General features: G+C 46.2%; 1 protein-coding gene across 11 annotated transcripts in view; it reads left to right on the plus strand.

Annotated features, from left to right (window-relative positions):
• The window catches only part of EVA1C (eva-1 homolog C), a 97828-nt gene extending 82032 nt beyond the window's left edge, over positions 1-15796 (plus strand). For 6 of the 11 annotated variants that reach the window (XM_070488765.1, XM_014827591.3, XM_014827592.3 and 3 more), the window contains one exon: positions 489-1060. In XM_070488765.1, the coding sequence (XP_070344866.1) occupies positions 489-865 (377 nt within the window). In that variant the 3' untranslated portion in view covers positions 866-1060. Of the gene's footprint in view, positions 1-488; positions 1061-15507 lie in introns of those variants that run through there. The other 5 variants (XM_044750936.2, XM_070488762.1, XM_070488763.1 and 2 more) reach the window with 3 other exon arrangements.
• Positions 15797-16728: the final 932 nt, after the last annotated feature.

Raw genomic sequence — 16728 nt, forward strand, 5'->3', positions numbered from 1 at the left:
AGTTAATTTTTCATAATTTACTACTAATAGTAGCTAACTGCGTTGAACATTTACGATGTGTCAGTGAGTGTTCCGAGAGTTTTACAGGAATTAATACGTTTCATCATAACAACTCTATAATAGGAAGGTGCTATTAGCCCCATTTTAGAGATGAAGAAACTGAGGCACAGAGAGATTATGTAACTTGCTGAAAGTCACAGAGCTAATGAGTGGCGGATCTGAGTTTGAACTCAAGGGAACCAGCTTCTGAGTCCCTCTATACGTTCTCACATATACATACTTATATTGACTAGATGTGCTGAAAACCATTTTTCTTTAATCCATGGGGGTATATGATCAGTTAGGTGAGGATGGTCTCAAAGATGCTGTCCAGGACTGGCATTCTGCATTAGCCACCTGCCTGGGCAGACATCAGTTTCTGTGAGACTTTGGATTTGCGAAGACTGACAGCTCCTCCCAGCTCCTGACGTGTCCTCTTCCCCCCACAGCCCACCCCGAGAGAGCTGCCCTGCTGTTCGTGTCCAGTGTCTGCGTCGGGCTGGTGCTCACATTGTGTGCCTTGGTCATCAGAGTGTCCTGTACCAAGGACTTCCAGGAGCTGCAGCTGGCGAGGGAGCACCTGATGCCAGGAAGTGACAAGGCTGAGGAGGACAGTGAGGATGAAGAAGGGGAGGAGGACTCCTCTGACTCCGATTTTCCAGGGGAACTGTCGGGGTTTTGTAGGACTTCATATCCCGTCTACAGTTCCGTAGAGGCTGCAGAGCTAGCAGAAAGGATTGAGCGCAGGGAGCAAATCATCCAGGAAATATGGATGAACAGTGGTTTGGACACTTCACTCCCCAGAAACATGGGCCAGTTCTACTGAAAACCCACTGCATCTCGATGCGACCACACTTTCTGAAGAGGGAAGGATCCAAAATGCTCCTTCGGTCCTGTTTCACTCGTACCTTCTATGAAGGAGAAGTTGTCGTGTCATTCAATACTGGTGAAGCCAGAAAGCTATCAAAGGGACATTTCAAACTGTTTACACATTTCAAAATAAATGAGGAGGGAAGAAGTCTTCGTTTTCTGTATTTATTTAAATTCATGTCTATGTGTTAACAGAATTAGAGTTTACATTTATTGAGCACTCAACAATGCCAGGCACTGTCCTAGCTGCTTTTCATGTATTAAGTAATTTAATCCTCACAACAAACTCAGGAGATAGTGCCATTATCCCTATTTTACAGCTGCATAAACAGAAGATCCTTCCACATCCATGAAAGAATTATACTAATATTCACGACAGCAAGCATGAGTTCAGTCAATGCATGTTCACTGATGGTAGATTTTAATCCCTAACATAATTTGTTTAGAGCAAGAGTTGGCAAAACTTTTCTTAAAGGGAAAGAATGAATATTCTAGGCGTTGCAGGTCATGTAGTCTCTGCCACAGCTACTCATCTCTGCCATTTGTAGCTCAAAACGAGCCATAGCTAATACGTAATGAGTAAACATGGCTGTGTCTCAATAAAGCTTTATTTATGGACACTGCAATTTGAATGTAAGTTTCACAGGTCATAAAGTCTTCTCTTTTTTTTGTATCAACTATTTTTAAATGTAAAAGCCATTCTTAGCTCACGAGCTGTACAAAAACAGGCAGCAGGCTGGATTCGGCCTGCCACCTGATTTTGTAAATAAAGTATGGTCTGCAAAGCCTAAAATATTTACACTCTTGCTCTTTAGAGAAAATGTTAGCCAAGTCCTGGTTTAGAGTTTAAAATCGCAGCACTTCTAGTGGTACAAGCGATCAACCAGATTACCCAGCTGTCCTGTGGGCAAGGACCCAGTGGAGTTACCCTTCAAATCATTGCAAAAAATGCATCCTACCGTACTGGGGAGGAGGGCCTGGTGAGGGAGCAGAGGAAAGAGGCGTTCAGGAAACTGAGATTCCTGACGGGAGAGCTGGTGATGAGTTCCTTTAGAAGGCTCCCCCTGGTGACAGGAGGCTTAGAGTATAATAATGATGGTGTAATGGCGATCTTATATGCCCACTACGAACCAGCTCTCCCTGCCTTACTTACTTCGTCATCACATCAATACTGCAAGCAGGTGTGTGATGAGGCAATGGAAGGCTGACAGGCTAAGTCTTGGGGCCCAGGTCACATGAGAGAAAGGGCTGGAGCTGACTTAGTCGTGGGGAAATCAAGAAATACTAGCTGTTCCTTCAGAAACCTGAGCAATGACTGATATGGGAGAAGGCATTTCTCTGTCAGTCCCCCAGATCCCAAGGGTGAAGGGCCCATCAGAGGGATGCAGAGAATGGTGGGTGTGAATTGGGGGGCCTCTCCCTCAGCAACCAGCCCAGTCGCCCGGATAGGGAGGGGTCTGCAGTCTTGTTTGTTTTTTAAATTCGGTTTGTCTTAGTTCATTCAAGGTGCTAGAGCAGAAATACCACAGATTAGATGGCTGATAAACAACAGAAACTTATTTCTCACAGTTCTGGAGGCTGAGAAGTCCGAGACCAAGGTGCCAGCAGATTCGGTGTCTGGTCAGAGCTGGCTTCCTGGTTCACAGAAGACCTTCTGGCTGAGTCCTCACATGTCAGGAGGGGCAGGAAGTTCTCCGAAGCCTCTTGTATAAAGGCCCTAATCCCATTTGTGAGGGCTCCACCCTCATGACCTAATCACCTCCCAAAGGCCCCACTCCCAAATGCCATTGCATTGGGCATTAGGGTGTAACATGTGAGTTTTGGGAGGATACAAACATTTAGCCTACAGCAGAGCTGAAATTCACATGAAGTCAAATTAGCCGTGTTAAAGCACACTACTCAGTGGCCTTTAGTACATTCACATTCACAATACTGTGCAACCACCATCTCTATCGAGTTGCACAACATTGTCAGCCCCTGAAAATAAACCCCCTACCCATTAAGCGGTCACTCCCCACACCTCCCTCCCTCCAGCCCCTGGCAACCACCGATCTGCTTTCTATATGGATGTGCCTATTCTGGAAAGTTCATCTAAATGGAATCACACAACATATAGTCTTCTGTGTCCTGCTTCTTTCACTTATCATGATGTCTTCAAGGTTCGTCCACATGGTAGCATGTACCAGTATTTCATTCCTTTCTATGGGTGAATGATATTCCATTGTATGAATATACCGCATTCTGTTCATTCATGCATCTGTTGGTGGACATCTGGGTTGTCTCCACTTTTGGCTATTGTGAATAGCGCTGCTGTAAACACTTGTGTATTTTAACAGCAGTGAAACTTCACACAAAGCAGCAACCACAGACAGAGTTGGTGAGAAAGTCCATAGTTTCCATTCAACAGAGGGAAGGGGGAATCAGGGAAGGTGAGTCAGAGCGACATCCCCTCTTTCACCGCCCGCTTCTGCCAGTTTCAAAATGACCTTCCCTTACTCTGACCCCCTAGAAGGTGGGAGTGGGGGACGGGTCAGGAGAGATGTCATACACACAGTCCGAGTTGGTTTGGGCAGAGGCTGAAATTCTCTGGACATCCAGGTACCTGAGTCCTCCATACTGTGGGGTACTGGGAGACGTCGATGGGGTTGGGGAGGACGCGTTTTAAAGCTGTCGTTAGAGATAAATCTTTTCTAGGTCACGGCAGAGGAAGAAGTGAACATGTGGCTCCATCGTTTAACTTTTTCATGAGGAGTTTGTTCTCATTGAAGAGAATCCTTGTCGTTTCATTCCCTGAGCCCAGCAAGGAACCCTTTGGTCTTGTCCCAGCTCCCAGAGCAGCCTCTCCCCATTGTCTCCACTTCCAATTCCCAAGCTGTGTGTCTCCTTGGCTCCGCGAACACAAATACCGTCCGTCTGATGACCGTCTTCTTGGGGCTGAATAGAACGTGGCAGCTGAAGGGTTTTCCCTTATCTGAATCTCCCCTCCACCCCCCACTCAGGTGCACACCCCTCCCAGGACCCCCAAGGAGGCAGCTGGAGGGCAGCCCTACCAAGTCAGGGCTCAGTCTTTGGCCGGAGCAAAGGCAGTGAGTTGTTTATTTGCATTTTCTGAGCCCGAAAGAAGAATGCCACGTTCTTCTCATGGACAGAGCCTGAGGGCCCTGCTGAGAGTGTGTTTGGATGGGCATGAAGCCCAGGAGGAAAAGGACAGGACCAGATTTGCATGAAGAGTTGCCGATGGAGCATGGGGCTCGAGGAAGCTCCCGGGTGGCAGTGCACCCAGGGAGCGCGGGGCACACATGGGCTGCTGTTACTCAGCTTTGTGCATCTCTGGGTGGCAGTCAGCCCACTGTTTCCGAGCTCTGGGGTCCCAGAAGTCCTGTGAAAAGAGGCCAGCTCTCCGTGGAAGTTTGCACGTCGCTACCTCAGTAACTTGCTGCTAACTTTCAAGACGTGAGCCGCGTGCTGTAAAGTTCAGCCCTTCCGGATCCCCCAAGCTCGTGAGCCGGGCTGCTGGTGTTTTGGAGAAATGGAACACTTGCTGCCGCTTTGGGGAGAAACAAGGTACACCCAGGGCCCAAGCAAGCCCTGGGAAGGCCCAGGAGCAGTCCCAGCGTTGACCCCACAGATGGGCAGGCAGTGCACAATGCTGTGCCCATCCAGATCCCTGGACCAGGGCACGCGCCCACCCCAGCTGCAGTGAGGGGAGGCTGAGAACTGCCTACAGGTGGCCTCGTCTGCAGAGAGTTGCCGTCGCACCATTTTGTCTTAGTCCATTTGGGCTGCCGTAACAAAATGCCACAGGCTGGGTAGCCTATAGACAATAGGAATTTATTTCATACAGTTCTGGAGGCTGCAAGTCCAAGCTCAGGGGCCAGCATGGTGGGTGAGGGCCCTTTCCTGGTTCATAGCCGGGACCTTCTCCCTGTGCCCTCACACGGTGGAAGGGACAAGGGAGCTTGCTGTGGTCTCTTTCATAACGGCCCGAATCCCATTCATGAATGTTCCGCCCTCATAACCAATTCACCCCCCAAAGGCCCCACCTCCTAATACCATCCCCTTTTGGGGTAGGGATTTCAACATATGAATTGGGGTTCGGGGCACCCAAACATTCAGACCATAGCAATTTTTTTACAACCATTTCTTCTGAGAGCACTCTTTCAATCAATCTCTCATGCAGGAATCTCCATCTTGGGAAACTGACCTATAACATCCAACGTGAGGGGTCTGTGGACCTGGAGGTACGTGCTGGTCCCGGTCTTCCCACAGTGCTGGCAGTGTCACTTGCAGCCTCAGTGGGAGCCAGACGGAAGGAGCGCTGCGGACCCTCCCCACAAGCAAATGGTGTCAGGGAAGCCAGCCATGCACACACCCGGCATCTGATGAGTCTTGGGCCAGGGTGCCCCCAAGCCTGCCGCAACCCTTCTCCAGGGGTCCCTGGATACCACTTCTTGTTCCCAAGTTACCTGGGGCACCAAGGCCAGGTGCTGAGTCCTCCCTGGCAGCTGGGAGAGCTGCCTGAGTGCTCTCATCCACTTTCCCCAGGGCTGGTCCCACTCCTGGAAGCCCACATTGTCTAGTGGGGACTTCCTGGAAAGCACCCCACTCTCTGCCCCCACCTTAGACCTTGGAAGGCTGATAACAGCCAGACTAGACATGGGTCTGCCCAGCCCTAGACTTGGGGTTTTCTTCCCACTGAACTGCGTCTACTCTGACTTGGTTCTAGGTTGGTCTCAGGATGACCCATCTGTGCCCCAGTTTCCTCCTCTGTAAAATGGGCATAATACTAATATCTCCCTCCTAGTGGTGTTGAGAGTGGCTGTGCTTCACACATAACAACCGTAAATGTCAGCTTTCATCATTCATTATTTCTTCCTCCTGAAGGGCAGCATCCAGCAGGCCCAAGGCTGCACCATTTATACTGTGCTTATGGCATCTAATGGAACTCAAGGGCAAAATCAGAATGAGCTGCTGAGAGAGGGCACAAGGCAGCCCCCCAGGCCTGCTAGGGAGAGGAGTTTGTAGAAGAGGAGTGACTTTGCAGAGCTCAGAGGAAAGTGTCAAGGCCTGACCTTCCTTGAATTCTTCAGCCAAGTGCATTGTGAAATCTCCCACACATGGATTTAAAAGGCCATGCCCAGTTTTGGCAAGGTAGTTATAAACCCAGAACTATGGTCATTTGGTTTTCAGAAGCCCATTGTAAGCCTGACCACCAGTGCAGAGCTGGCCAAACTCCATCCCAAGACTGATGGTAGCCTCGGAGACTAAATCCTAAATAAACACTCCAACAAGATGCCCTGTCGACTGGAAGCCATACCGAGCTATAGCTGAAAGTGAGGCAAGAAAGAGCCATGATAACCATTAACCACATAAGGAGAATTCAGGAAGCTGGCCAGTAATCCGAGATCACCCCATTCTTTTTAGGAATATCAAATCAACGGGCACCTCCTCTGTGGGGTGCAGCGCCAGGCTCCCCGGAGGATGAATGAGATGATATCCAGTCACAGATGTTGACGACCTGTGGCCACGTTGTCCAGTTCGGAGCCACTAGCCACTCGTGGTTATCTAAGTTTAAATTTAAATCAATAAAATTTAAAAGTCGGCTCCTCAGTTGCAATAGTCACATTCTAAGTGCTCAGTAGCCACATGGCCAGGGGCTACTGTCGTGGACAGTGAGGATCGTTCTGGGGACAATGCTGAGCTTGTGTATTAAATCAGACACAGAGACATGAGCCCAACTCGCTGTCATGAAATGGAGCAGGTATGTCCCTGGACCTCACCAACGAAGGGTGTAATCAGATGAGAATCCCAGATGTAGGAATGTGGGACCCCAGCACCACCTACTCCCGCCTCTGCTCACCTTCCTGGGGATGCCCCTGTGTGTCCCTAGTCATCCAGCCCCGAGGCCACTGTCTTCCTGGTGTGCCTTGGTGCTCAGGCCCACAGCCAAAATACAGCCTAACCTTTGTGGGCTCTGACCCACCGCAGAGCCGTGGCCTGAGGAGTCCTGTCACCTCCCCCGCCCTGGCCGCACACAGCCCATGGCTCCTTTTTGCTCCGCAGCACGCATCCAGGCTGATCATCCTGCAGCAGCTGCTGCCGCCAGCACTACTGCAGGCACCACTGCTGCTGTTAATTCCCCTTCCTTTGTCCCTTGAGAAGAGTGGCTACCTAGAAGAGCCGGGCCCCTTCCTCCTGACCCAGCAGGCTAACGGCATCCCCAGGATCGGTCCAGAGAAACCTCGGGCCAGGTCTCCCCACTTCCCAGGCAGCACTGGCTGGGCCCGCCATGAATACTCCTCTTCCTCTCCCTTCAGTACCTTCCATCTCTTCACTGAACCCAAGAGCAAGTTCAGCAGAGGCCCTTTTCTTGATCCTTCGGAGGTTTTAGCTTTACAAGACAGAGAGTAAGAGTGACAGTAAATGGTCAAACCAAGTGGCCCTGGGAACACAGAGAGATGCTCCCACCTAGTGGGCTGGGGGAGGTTTGTTGGAGAGAGCGCTCAACATGGTCCTTGGGGAAGGTGGGGAAAGGCAGCAGCAGCAACAGGCCAGGAGGTGGGAACAAGAATGGCAAGTCTGGGAATGAGGAACAGCCAGAGTGAGGGGGTGCCATGGGAAATAAGGCTAACAGGGTGCAGGACACCAGGTGATGAGCCTGTATTCCAGGCTCCGGGACTTGTCTCACATCCTGACTATAAGGATGGCATCACCCACTTTGGGCAGCATCTGTCCATCTCCCAGAAGCAAAAGGGACTCAGAGCAGATAAGGGACTCACCTGTCCAGCCCACCCACAGCCCGTAACAGGCTGGGCCTGGCCTGAAACCTAGGTTGTCTGATTCTTGGAATAGTAATTGCTCCTGATTTTAAGGTTGCTGATCACTATCCAGTTAGTCTTACTATCTTGGAAATGACCAAATTACATCTTAAATCTGTTGGAGAAATTAAAATCAACGCTCTTAGGGAGCTATTCTGGTGACTGACTCACGAGGGTGCTTTAAGATGCGGTTAACATTGCCAATTCAAAATGTTTATCGAGAGCCTGACACATTATTTCTAGCAGATCCCTTTTAGGAAAGATTCCCAATCTTTACTTGAAGATTGCTCACAGCCTAATTGCGTTTCTTTCCGATTGATCCAACAGAAAATCCAATTGGGAATTTATCTCAAGGTGAAATGCCGCCTTCCTGCTTTTAGGCGAACTGCTGGGGATATGTGAGCTCAGACTACAGGACTCGGCCAAACAAAGAGAGGAAGGCTGGTCACTTCCCATTGGGGGGACATAGTAATTCCATGTACTTTCTCTGTTCCAATGCATGACTCCTGGATTGAGTCCTTTCAAGAAAAGAAAAATAGACCTTGTCATTTCCTATTGTTTCAAAGACAGAATTCAGCCTGGGAAAGATGAAGGCAGGAGGAAGAGTGGTGTTGAGATGAGTAAACACCATTCTGACCCGGAAAACGCTCCATTCGTTTCCAAGGAAGGGAGGGAGCTGCGGGGAGAGGCATGTGTAAAATCATGACGTTACCTCCTTAAAAGAGAGAAAGGAAAACGTTTTGAACTCGCTAACAATGAACTAGCAGGAGGATGTGTTACTAATCTACGAAGAATTTGCAAAGGCAGTGAGTCGCCTCCCACTCCGAGCTGCCGAACTTCCTTCCGAAGAACTTGACCTCTGATTGTAAAGGCACCGGACCCTGGGACAGGAGGTGTGTGTGGTCAGCAGGAGGGGAATCACGCCAACAGCCAGGCTCGCCTCCGCCCAGCTTTCTGTTAACTCCATCTTTTCTGTGTCGCTCATTTCATGCACGTGGAAAACTTCTTTTCTTGTTGAAGATGACTTGGGAAGAACTCTGGCTGTTCTGGAAGATGCAATGTACTGTGTTTTTAAATGAAGTAGATCTGTATGTACCGACTGAAAAAGTCTTGAAGTCATATTATTAGATGAAAAGTGCAAATTGGAAAATAATGCATAGATTATGATACCGCTTATGTAAAAGACAAACTAAAACTGTATGTTTCTGTGTGCGTATAGAAATCTGCAGGTCTGCTCCTAACGTTTGCAGGGTCTGAGACCAGAAGTGGAGACTCTTACGTAGCACACAGCCAAATATCGAAATGTTATACATTGAGCCCCCCAAAACTACACAAAACATGTTTTCTCTCCTCCCTTGACAAATATACCTTTATAGTGACCTTGAAGACCAGGTTCAAAGCGAGAATTCTCAGACTCCTCAGGATGTCTTTCCAAGATGTGGCTGCACATATTGGGGAGGGGGTTGGGGGAGGGGCCTCAGTCTCTGGCCCCTGGCCCACCTTTCTCTTTCCACTCCACCTCTGTCCCTCCCTGTGAGGGGCCTCACATTCATACATATGGTGTGGACAACATAATCTGTGTGTCCCACCATCCCCCCAAACAGCCACCACTCCTTTGACATAGCCTGGGACCAAGGATGTCACATCAGCTTCAAGGACAGTCTCTGGGAGATTGCCATGCTGGCCCTGGAACTGATGCTGTGTCCTGGATAGCTGAGCAATTACCTTCACTGTACAGGATCAAAATTTTTTTTTTTTTTGCAGGGAAAGATTCACCCTGAGCTAACATCTGTGGTCAGTCTTCCTCTTTTTTTTTCTTCCCCGAAGCCCCAGTGCATGGTTGTATATCCTGGTTGTAAGTTCTTCTAGTTCTTCCATGTGAGCCGCTGCCACAGCATGGCAACTGACAGGTGGGTGGTTGTGGTTCCACAACCAGGAAATGAGCCCCGGCTGCTGAAGTGGTAGGCTCTGAACTTTAACCTCTAGGCCGTCAGGGCTGACTCTCAAAACAATTACTTTTTTTTGTTTGTTTTTTCTTGCCTAGGAAGATTCGCCCCCAAGCTAACGTCTGTTGCCAATCGTCCTCTTTCTGCTTGAGGAAGATTCACCCTGAGCTAACATCTGTGCCAATCTTCCTCTAGTTTGTATGTGGGTCACCACCACAGCATGGCCACCAATGAGTGGTGTAGGTCCATGCCCGGGAACTAAACCAGGGCTGCCAAAGCAGAGTGCACCCAGCTTAACCACTAGGCCATCAGGGCTGGCTCTCAAAACAATTTTGTAAATCTTTGTCATAAACCTATTGACTACACTTTCCCCAAAGAGGGAGGATAAGTGGAACCAGAAGCAAAATCCAACACAGAGCTCAATCCGGTGCTACAGTCAAAGCGCCTCAAAGACTGCCGGTGTAGAAGCATAGCCCCAAGTTCATTCTGCCTTCGTCACTCATTAGCTATTGACTTTGGGTGATTTCTTAACCTCACTGGCCCTCAGTTTCCCCAACTGTAAAACGGACACAAAGATAGCACATACCTCTTAGGGTCACAGGGATGTATCAGTAATTTAGTAATGAGGAGCTGCTGAAATTCAACATGACACGGGGAAGAAAGTGGATCTTCAAAGAAGCACAAAGTAAAGGATGTGGTCAAAGACAAAAGGAATAGGAAATTAACAGGAACTTTTTAAACAAAGAGGTTTCTCACCAATAGAAAGATCACAGAGGGATCTCTGGGCTGAGACATTTTAAACGTCCTTCTTTCTTTAAGCGTTCCTGGAGACCCTATCCATGTCAGCCCCTCTATGGTTTCCTCTGGGAATCTCCCATTCAGCATGGCCATACAATTTCCTACCAGTCTTTGAGGCCCATCTCAGACACTGCTGCTCCATGAACCTTTCCAGATTCCTCCAACTAGGGTATGACACATGCTTCCTTCAAATTCTGACATTATTTTCTTTCTACCTCTCTTGGGTCATTAGCCAGGCACAAGCTAGGCTCTTGGACTTCAAAGAATAAGACATATTCCCTCCCCTCAGGGGGTTCACAATCAAGCAAGAGATGGTAGACAGGTGCAATATAGACTTTGAAAAACATGCGATGGAAAAGTAATAGCAATGTTGGTAACTTTTGTTGTGTGTCAGGTGCTGACTCTGTGCTCAGCGTGACACAATGTTATTCACCAGTGAAGCCATCTAGTCTTGGGCTTTTCTTTGTGGAATTTTTAAGTTACTAATTCAATCTTTTTACTTGTTATAAGTCTATCAGATTTTATATTTCTTTTTGAGTCAGTTTCAGTAGTTTGTGTCTTTCTAAGAGTTTATTTCATCTAAGTTATCTAGTTTGTTAGCAGACAGTGTATTCCCTTATAATTCTTTCTTAGTTCTGTGAGATCTGTAGTGATGTCCCCTCTTTATTCTTGACTCCAGTAATTTGAGTCTCCTCTCTCTCTCTCTCTCTGGTTGATCTAGCTAAAAGTTTGTCAATTTTGCTGTTCTTTTCAAAGAACCAACTTTTGGTTTCGTTCACTTTCTCTATTGTCTTTCTATTCTCTATTTCATTTATTTCCACTTAAATTGTTATTATTTGCCTTTTCCTGATTGCTTTGGGCTTAGTTTGCTCTTCTTTTCCTAGATTCCTAAGGTGGTAGGTTAGGTTATTTATTTGAGATCTTTCTTTTTAAATACAGGCATCTATAATTATAAATGTCCCCCTAAGCACCACCTTAGCAGCATCTCATAAGTTTGGTATGCTGGCTTTATTTTCATTCATCTCAACATATTTTCTAATCTTCCTTGTTCTTTCTTCTTTGAACTATTGGCTATTTAAGAATTGTTTAATTTCAACTTATCTGTGGATTTCCCAAAATTCTTTCTGTTGTTAATTTCTAATTGAATTCCACTGTAGTCAGAGAGCATATTTTGTATGATTTCAATCCTTGTACATCTATTGAGACTTGTTTTATATCATACAAATGGTCTATTATGGAGAATGTTCCATGTGCACTTGGGAAAAGTGTGTGTTATGTTGTTCTTGGGTATAGTATTCTATAGATGTCTAAGTCTAGTTGATTTAGAGTGTTTTTCAAGTCTCCTACCACCATGTTGGGTTTACCTAGTTATTCTATCCATAATTGAAAGACAAGTATTGAAGTCTGAAACTATTATTAGCAAATTTTGAATATTATTGTCTATTTCTCCCTTCAATTCTGTCACATTTCACTTCATGTATTTTGAGGCTCTATTGTTAGCTTCATATATGTTTATAATTGTTATATCTTCCTGCTCAATTAAACTTTTTATCACTATAAAATTTCCTTCTTTGTTCCTACTGACAGTTTTTGTTTTTAAGTCTATTTTGTCTGATATTAGCAATAGCCCCTGGAGCCCTGCTACGGCTGCAGCTTGCATAGTATATCTTTTTCTATCTTTTACTTTCAACCTATTTGTATCTTTGAATATAAAGCGTGTCTCCTGTAGAGAGCATATAGTTAGATCATGGTTCGTTTTTTTATGTGGTCTGTCAGTCTCTGACTTTTGAGTAAATTGTTTCATCCATTTCCCCCATTTCCATTTAATCTCATTATTGATATTGTTGGATTTACATCTGCCAATTTGCTATTTTCTAGACTACTCATGACTACTTTATTTTTCTATTCCTCCTTTACCACATCATTTTGTCTTAAGTGAATATTTTCTAGTGTGCAATTTCCATTTCTTTAATGAATTTAACTATACATTTGAGGGTTTTTATTTGTTTGTTTTTTTTAAGTGGTTTCCCTGCAGGTTACATCTTAACTTATCAGAATCCACTTCAGATTTATGATCATTTAATTTCAGTAAGTTACGGAAACTTTATACCTGTATAACTCCATTTCCTACTCCCTTTTCTTGCTATTATTGTTAAACATATTATGTCCATACATGTTACAAACCCAACTATATATTGTTATAATCACTACTTTATATACTACATTTAAAGACAACTCTTTTAAAGAAGGTAACAGAAGAAAAGAAAGCACAAATATATTTATTGGTTTCTCTGTATTAACCTTCTTAATTACCATTTTTTATTTCTTCCTATGGATCCAAGTTACCATCTGATGTCATTTTCTTACTACAATATAGCTTCATTCCCACCCTCTCCTTCATGTTTCTATTGTCAAAATATCTCATTTATGCATGTTAAAAGCCCAGCAATACAATTTTATAAATATTGGTTTATGCAATTGCTTTTAAAGTTAGCTAAGAGAAAAAAGAAAAAGACATGCAAATATACTGTCTTTTCTATCTTTTGTCATTACCTGTATAATTACTTTGCTTTGGCACTTTGTTGTGTTGGTGGTAGTGGTGGTGTATGTGTGTGTGTGTGTGTTTAAACTATTTGGTGTCGCTTCTTTCAGCCCCAGTTAACCTTCTTCAATATTTTCTTGTAAGACATGTCTGCTAACAGTGAATTATCTCAGTTTTTGTCTGTGTGGGAGTGTCTTCATCCCACCCTTAGTTTCAAAAGATCACTTCCACATCCTCCTCTGAAGCTCCTGAAGTGGTGTATCTAGTGCGTGGGCACAGCATTCGGGAGCCCCAGGGATGCGTGTGTTCCCAGGACGCCTCTTCTTAGCTGCCTCTTTCCCTGATACTGTTAGATTTCTGGCTGGTCTGCCCTCTCACTTGTTGCTACTAGTATGGAGTTACCAGCCCATGATTGCTTAATGCTCGATCACCATTGTTTCAGCAATGCCCTAAAGCATGAACTTCTCTAGGCTCTCTTCCAAACACAGTCATGCATCACTTAACAACAGAGATACATTCTGAGAAATGCATCGTTAGGCGATTTCATCATTGTGAGAACATCAGAGCGCACTGAAGGGGAACAAAATCTGCCACCCCAAAATGGGTCTCTTTAACATGAAGACTATTTTAGGCTGATTACTTTTAAGAAAGAAAAAACTCAAAAGTTTTTCTTGTTACCTCCCCCTTAACTGCCCCAAAGAATTCCGATTTAACAAAACCCTGTCTCAGGAAGCGAGTTACACCTTAGCATAACATGAGCTAGCTGTTAGGGAAGAACATAGAAAAGCCTGTTGGATGGGCTCCCCTCTGTGTTCTTCTGTTTCTGTGTGACCTAACAAACACTTGTTTTCCAAATATTTTCTCCTTTTCACTTACCTGTGAACTACTTTCCTTCCCTTTGAAGTCCCTGACTCTCCCCACCCCCAACATCTTTTGTCTTTAGCTGAGGGTGGTATTTAAGGTGAGGGCTTCAGCCATTTTGATGAGTTACTCAGTTTTTCTGGGTTTCACCAATGTCTACATGTTATTAAACTTCTGTTTGGTTTTCTCCTGTTAATCTGTGTCATGTCACTTTAATTTTTAGACCAGCCGGAAGAACCTAGAAGAGTAGAGGAAAATTTCTTCCTCCCCTTCAGTACTTACACAAACCTAGATGGTATAGCCTACCACACACCCACGCTATATGGTACGAATCTTATGGGACCACTGTTGCATATGCAGTCCATCACTGACATTGTTACATGGTGCATGACTATAAAGTCAGCATCTTTAGGCACAGCTGTGGAGCTCTCATCCTTAAGATCTGCCTCTTCCTGTGGGAAGACCCTTTCTGCCACAGTGGCCCACTTGTCCAGGACACCTGTTCTATGAGAAGATGCTAAAGGAGGGCTGGTGGCTCTTGGGTTTCTCAGCTTGCCCTCTTGGTGTGGAACTTCCGTCCTACAAGCAAGCCAGAGTGGGAGCAACTGAGGCGCAGTATTCCTGACCTGCCATGCCCATGGCAGAGCCCACATCTTAAAAATGGGAGCCCCTATCCCCTCAGGCTTGTCTGCCCAAAATAGCACATCTGCAACACAGGGCTGGTGGATAAGGGATGCTGGCAGCCTGCCTGTCCTGGGGCGAAACCATAGCCTTAAACTAGGGCCTGAGGGGAGAGGGGACCACTGTCTTCCTGGCCTCAGCTGCCCCAATAGAGCTGTCCTATGGAGCTGGATGGCCCAAGAGCCACAGATTCTCTCTGTCCTTACCAACATTGACTAGTTTTCTTAAAAAGTGTTTTTCCATTGACTGTATGCCTTTAGGGTAATTTCCAGAGACTTTAAATTATCCTAAAGTTTTTTTTTTCAAATAATTTTTACCAGTTATATGGTTGCTTCACTAGGAAGAGCATTCACGGAGCTCTTCACGAAGCCCCTGAAGACAGGATCTATGCTGTAATCGGTTCTGGAACTCCAACAGTGTCTGGCATTGAGCCACATATACAGGGAACTTGATACATATTTGTGGATTGAAATGTTTCCCAGTTGGTTCTTCACTCACAGTTACGCCCACAGAGCAGGGGCAGACCCACACACAAGTCTTCTACCCATCATTTCGCTTCTTTTGCCCAACATTTGGGCATCAAGGGGCTGAATCCTCGGAAGATACCAACCCCCCTGGGAGGAACTAGAGACTCAATGGCTCTTCACCTGCTCCCTCTGGGTCAAAGTCAAGACTCAGTGGAATTCAGTGTCCCATGCAGTGCTGTCAACTTAATGATTGCTACCAAAAGGAAGGAAAGAAAAAAACCATGAAAATGTTCCTAACCTTTCTTGCAAAGAAATTTAGAAGTCACGAGGTCCATCGAATTTTTTCTCAGCCTATTACATACAACATGTAGGAGTATTTATGAGTATGAACTTTCTCCTTCTCTCTCTCTTCCTCTGCTCACCCTACAGCACTAAATCCTGGAAGCGTATGTCTATAGCAGTTACCTTCTCTGTTTCTCATATAGCAGGTCCTGAGGAGCCCAGCAAGGAGAGAGACAGAAAAGGCCAAGAATACCGATGGCTTACTGCGGAAGGGCCATGGTCCATGGGTGACCTGGAGCTATTTTCAGACTGTCTAATGGAAATCATACAGGGACCCACCATCTGGCTGTAAGGGCTAATGAAAATATTAAGTTACTTTGCTTTGGGCTGGAATGATCTCAACTCTGTTATCTCATACTGGAAAGAAGGATGATCAGGAAGTTACAGATGTCTTTAGTTAATAAAAATGTGAAAATAAATAGATTATTCCTAACGTCGTTTAACAACGAAGTCTTTCAAAATATGGGATCTGTGAGGGGAAAACCCTGAAAGAGGTTCTTGGTGGTGAAGCAGCCGTGCGCCCCTGACTGGTCTGGACAAATGGTACCCCTGCAGCCCACCTCTACATCTCCTCCATGACATCCTTTGCCCTCTAGGCTCTGGGATCGGAGCTCACATCCGTGTTGACTCAAACTGACAAAAGATTAGTCATGACCAACTTTGGATCAGGAAGCACTGGATCGTCCCCAGATTCTGTGACAACCTCCCAGCTCCACAAAAGGCACCGACTCCCCTTCTCTCCCAGACCCAGAGCAGGCCTAGCATCCTATTCTCTCTTCTTTTGGCTGAGGCTGTGTCCATCCATCCCTCTGTCAATTCATTCATCGTTCATTCATTCTCCTGAGCTCCACTCTATGCTGGGCATTGCGCTGGGCGCTGGAAATGGGGGACAAAATGTGGTCCCTGCCTTCAGGGGCTTCACGTTCTGGTGGGGGCAACAGACATTAAACACATAGATGCAATAAAAACTACATCTACCAACTGTAAGGACTGAAGAGAAGGCACAGGGCGCAGTAAGAGAGAGAATTAGAGAGAGGCTCTCACTGACACTGTTGGCCCCGGGAATGCATCCTGGGGCAGTGGTTGACGCTGGTCTCTGTTCCTAGCCCACCTGTCCACTGGGCATTGATAATGGGCCCCCGGGGCCCAACATGGAGACAGTGGAGGAAGTCATCGCTCTCTGTCCTGAACCTCAAATCTTCCAAGGAGGGCAGGCACCGGCTCTCTAGGTCAGAGTCAGAGTCGTGGGGTCCTGGTCTCAGAAGCTGGGTTTCCTCGTGAGGGAGCCAGGGGTCGTGTCGCAGAGTCTTCAGTCCCTCTGAAGGTGCCCCTGGGGGACACCACACCCTCCTACATGCCCAGCA

Source organism: Equus asinus, chromosome 18 (assembly GCF_041296235.1).
Source record: "Equus asinus isolate D_3611 breed Donkey chromosome 18, EquAss-T2T_v2, whole genome shotgun sequence".
Classification (NCBI taxonomy): domain Eukaryota; kingdom Metazoa; phylum Chordata; class Mammalia; order Perissodactyla; family Equidae; genus Equus; species Equus asinus.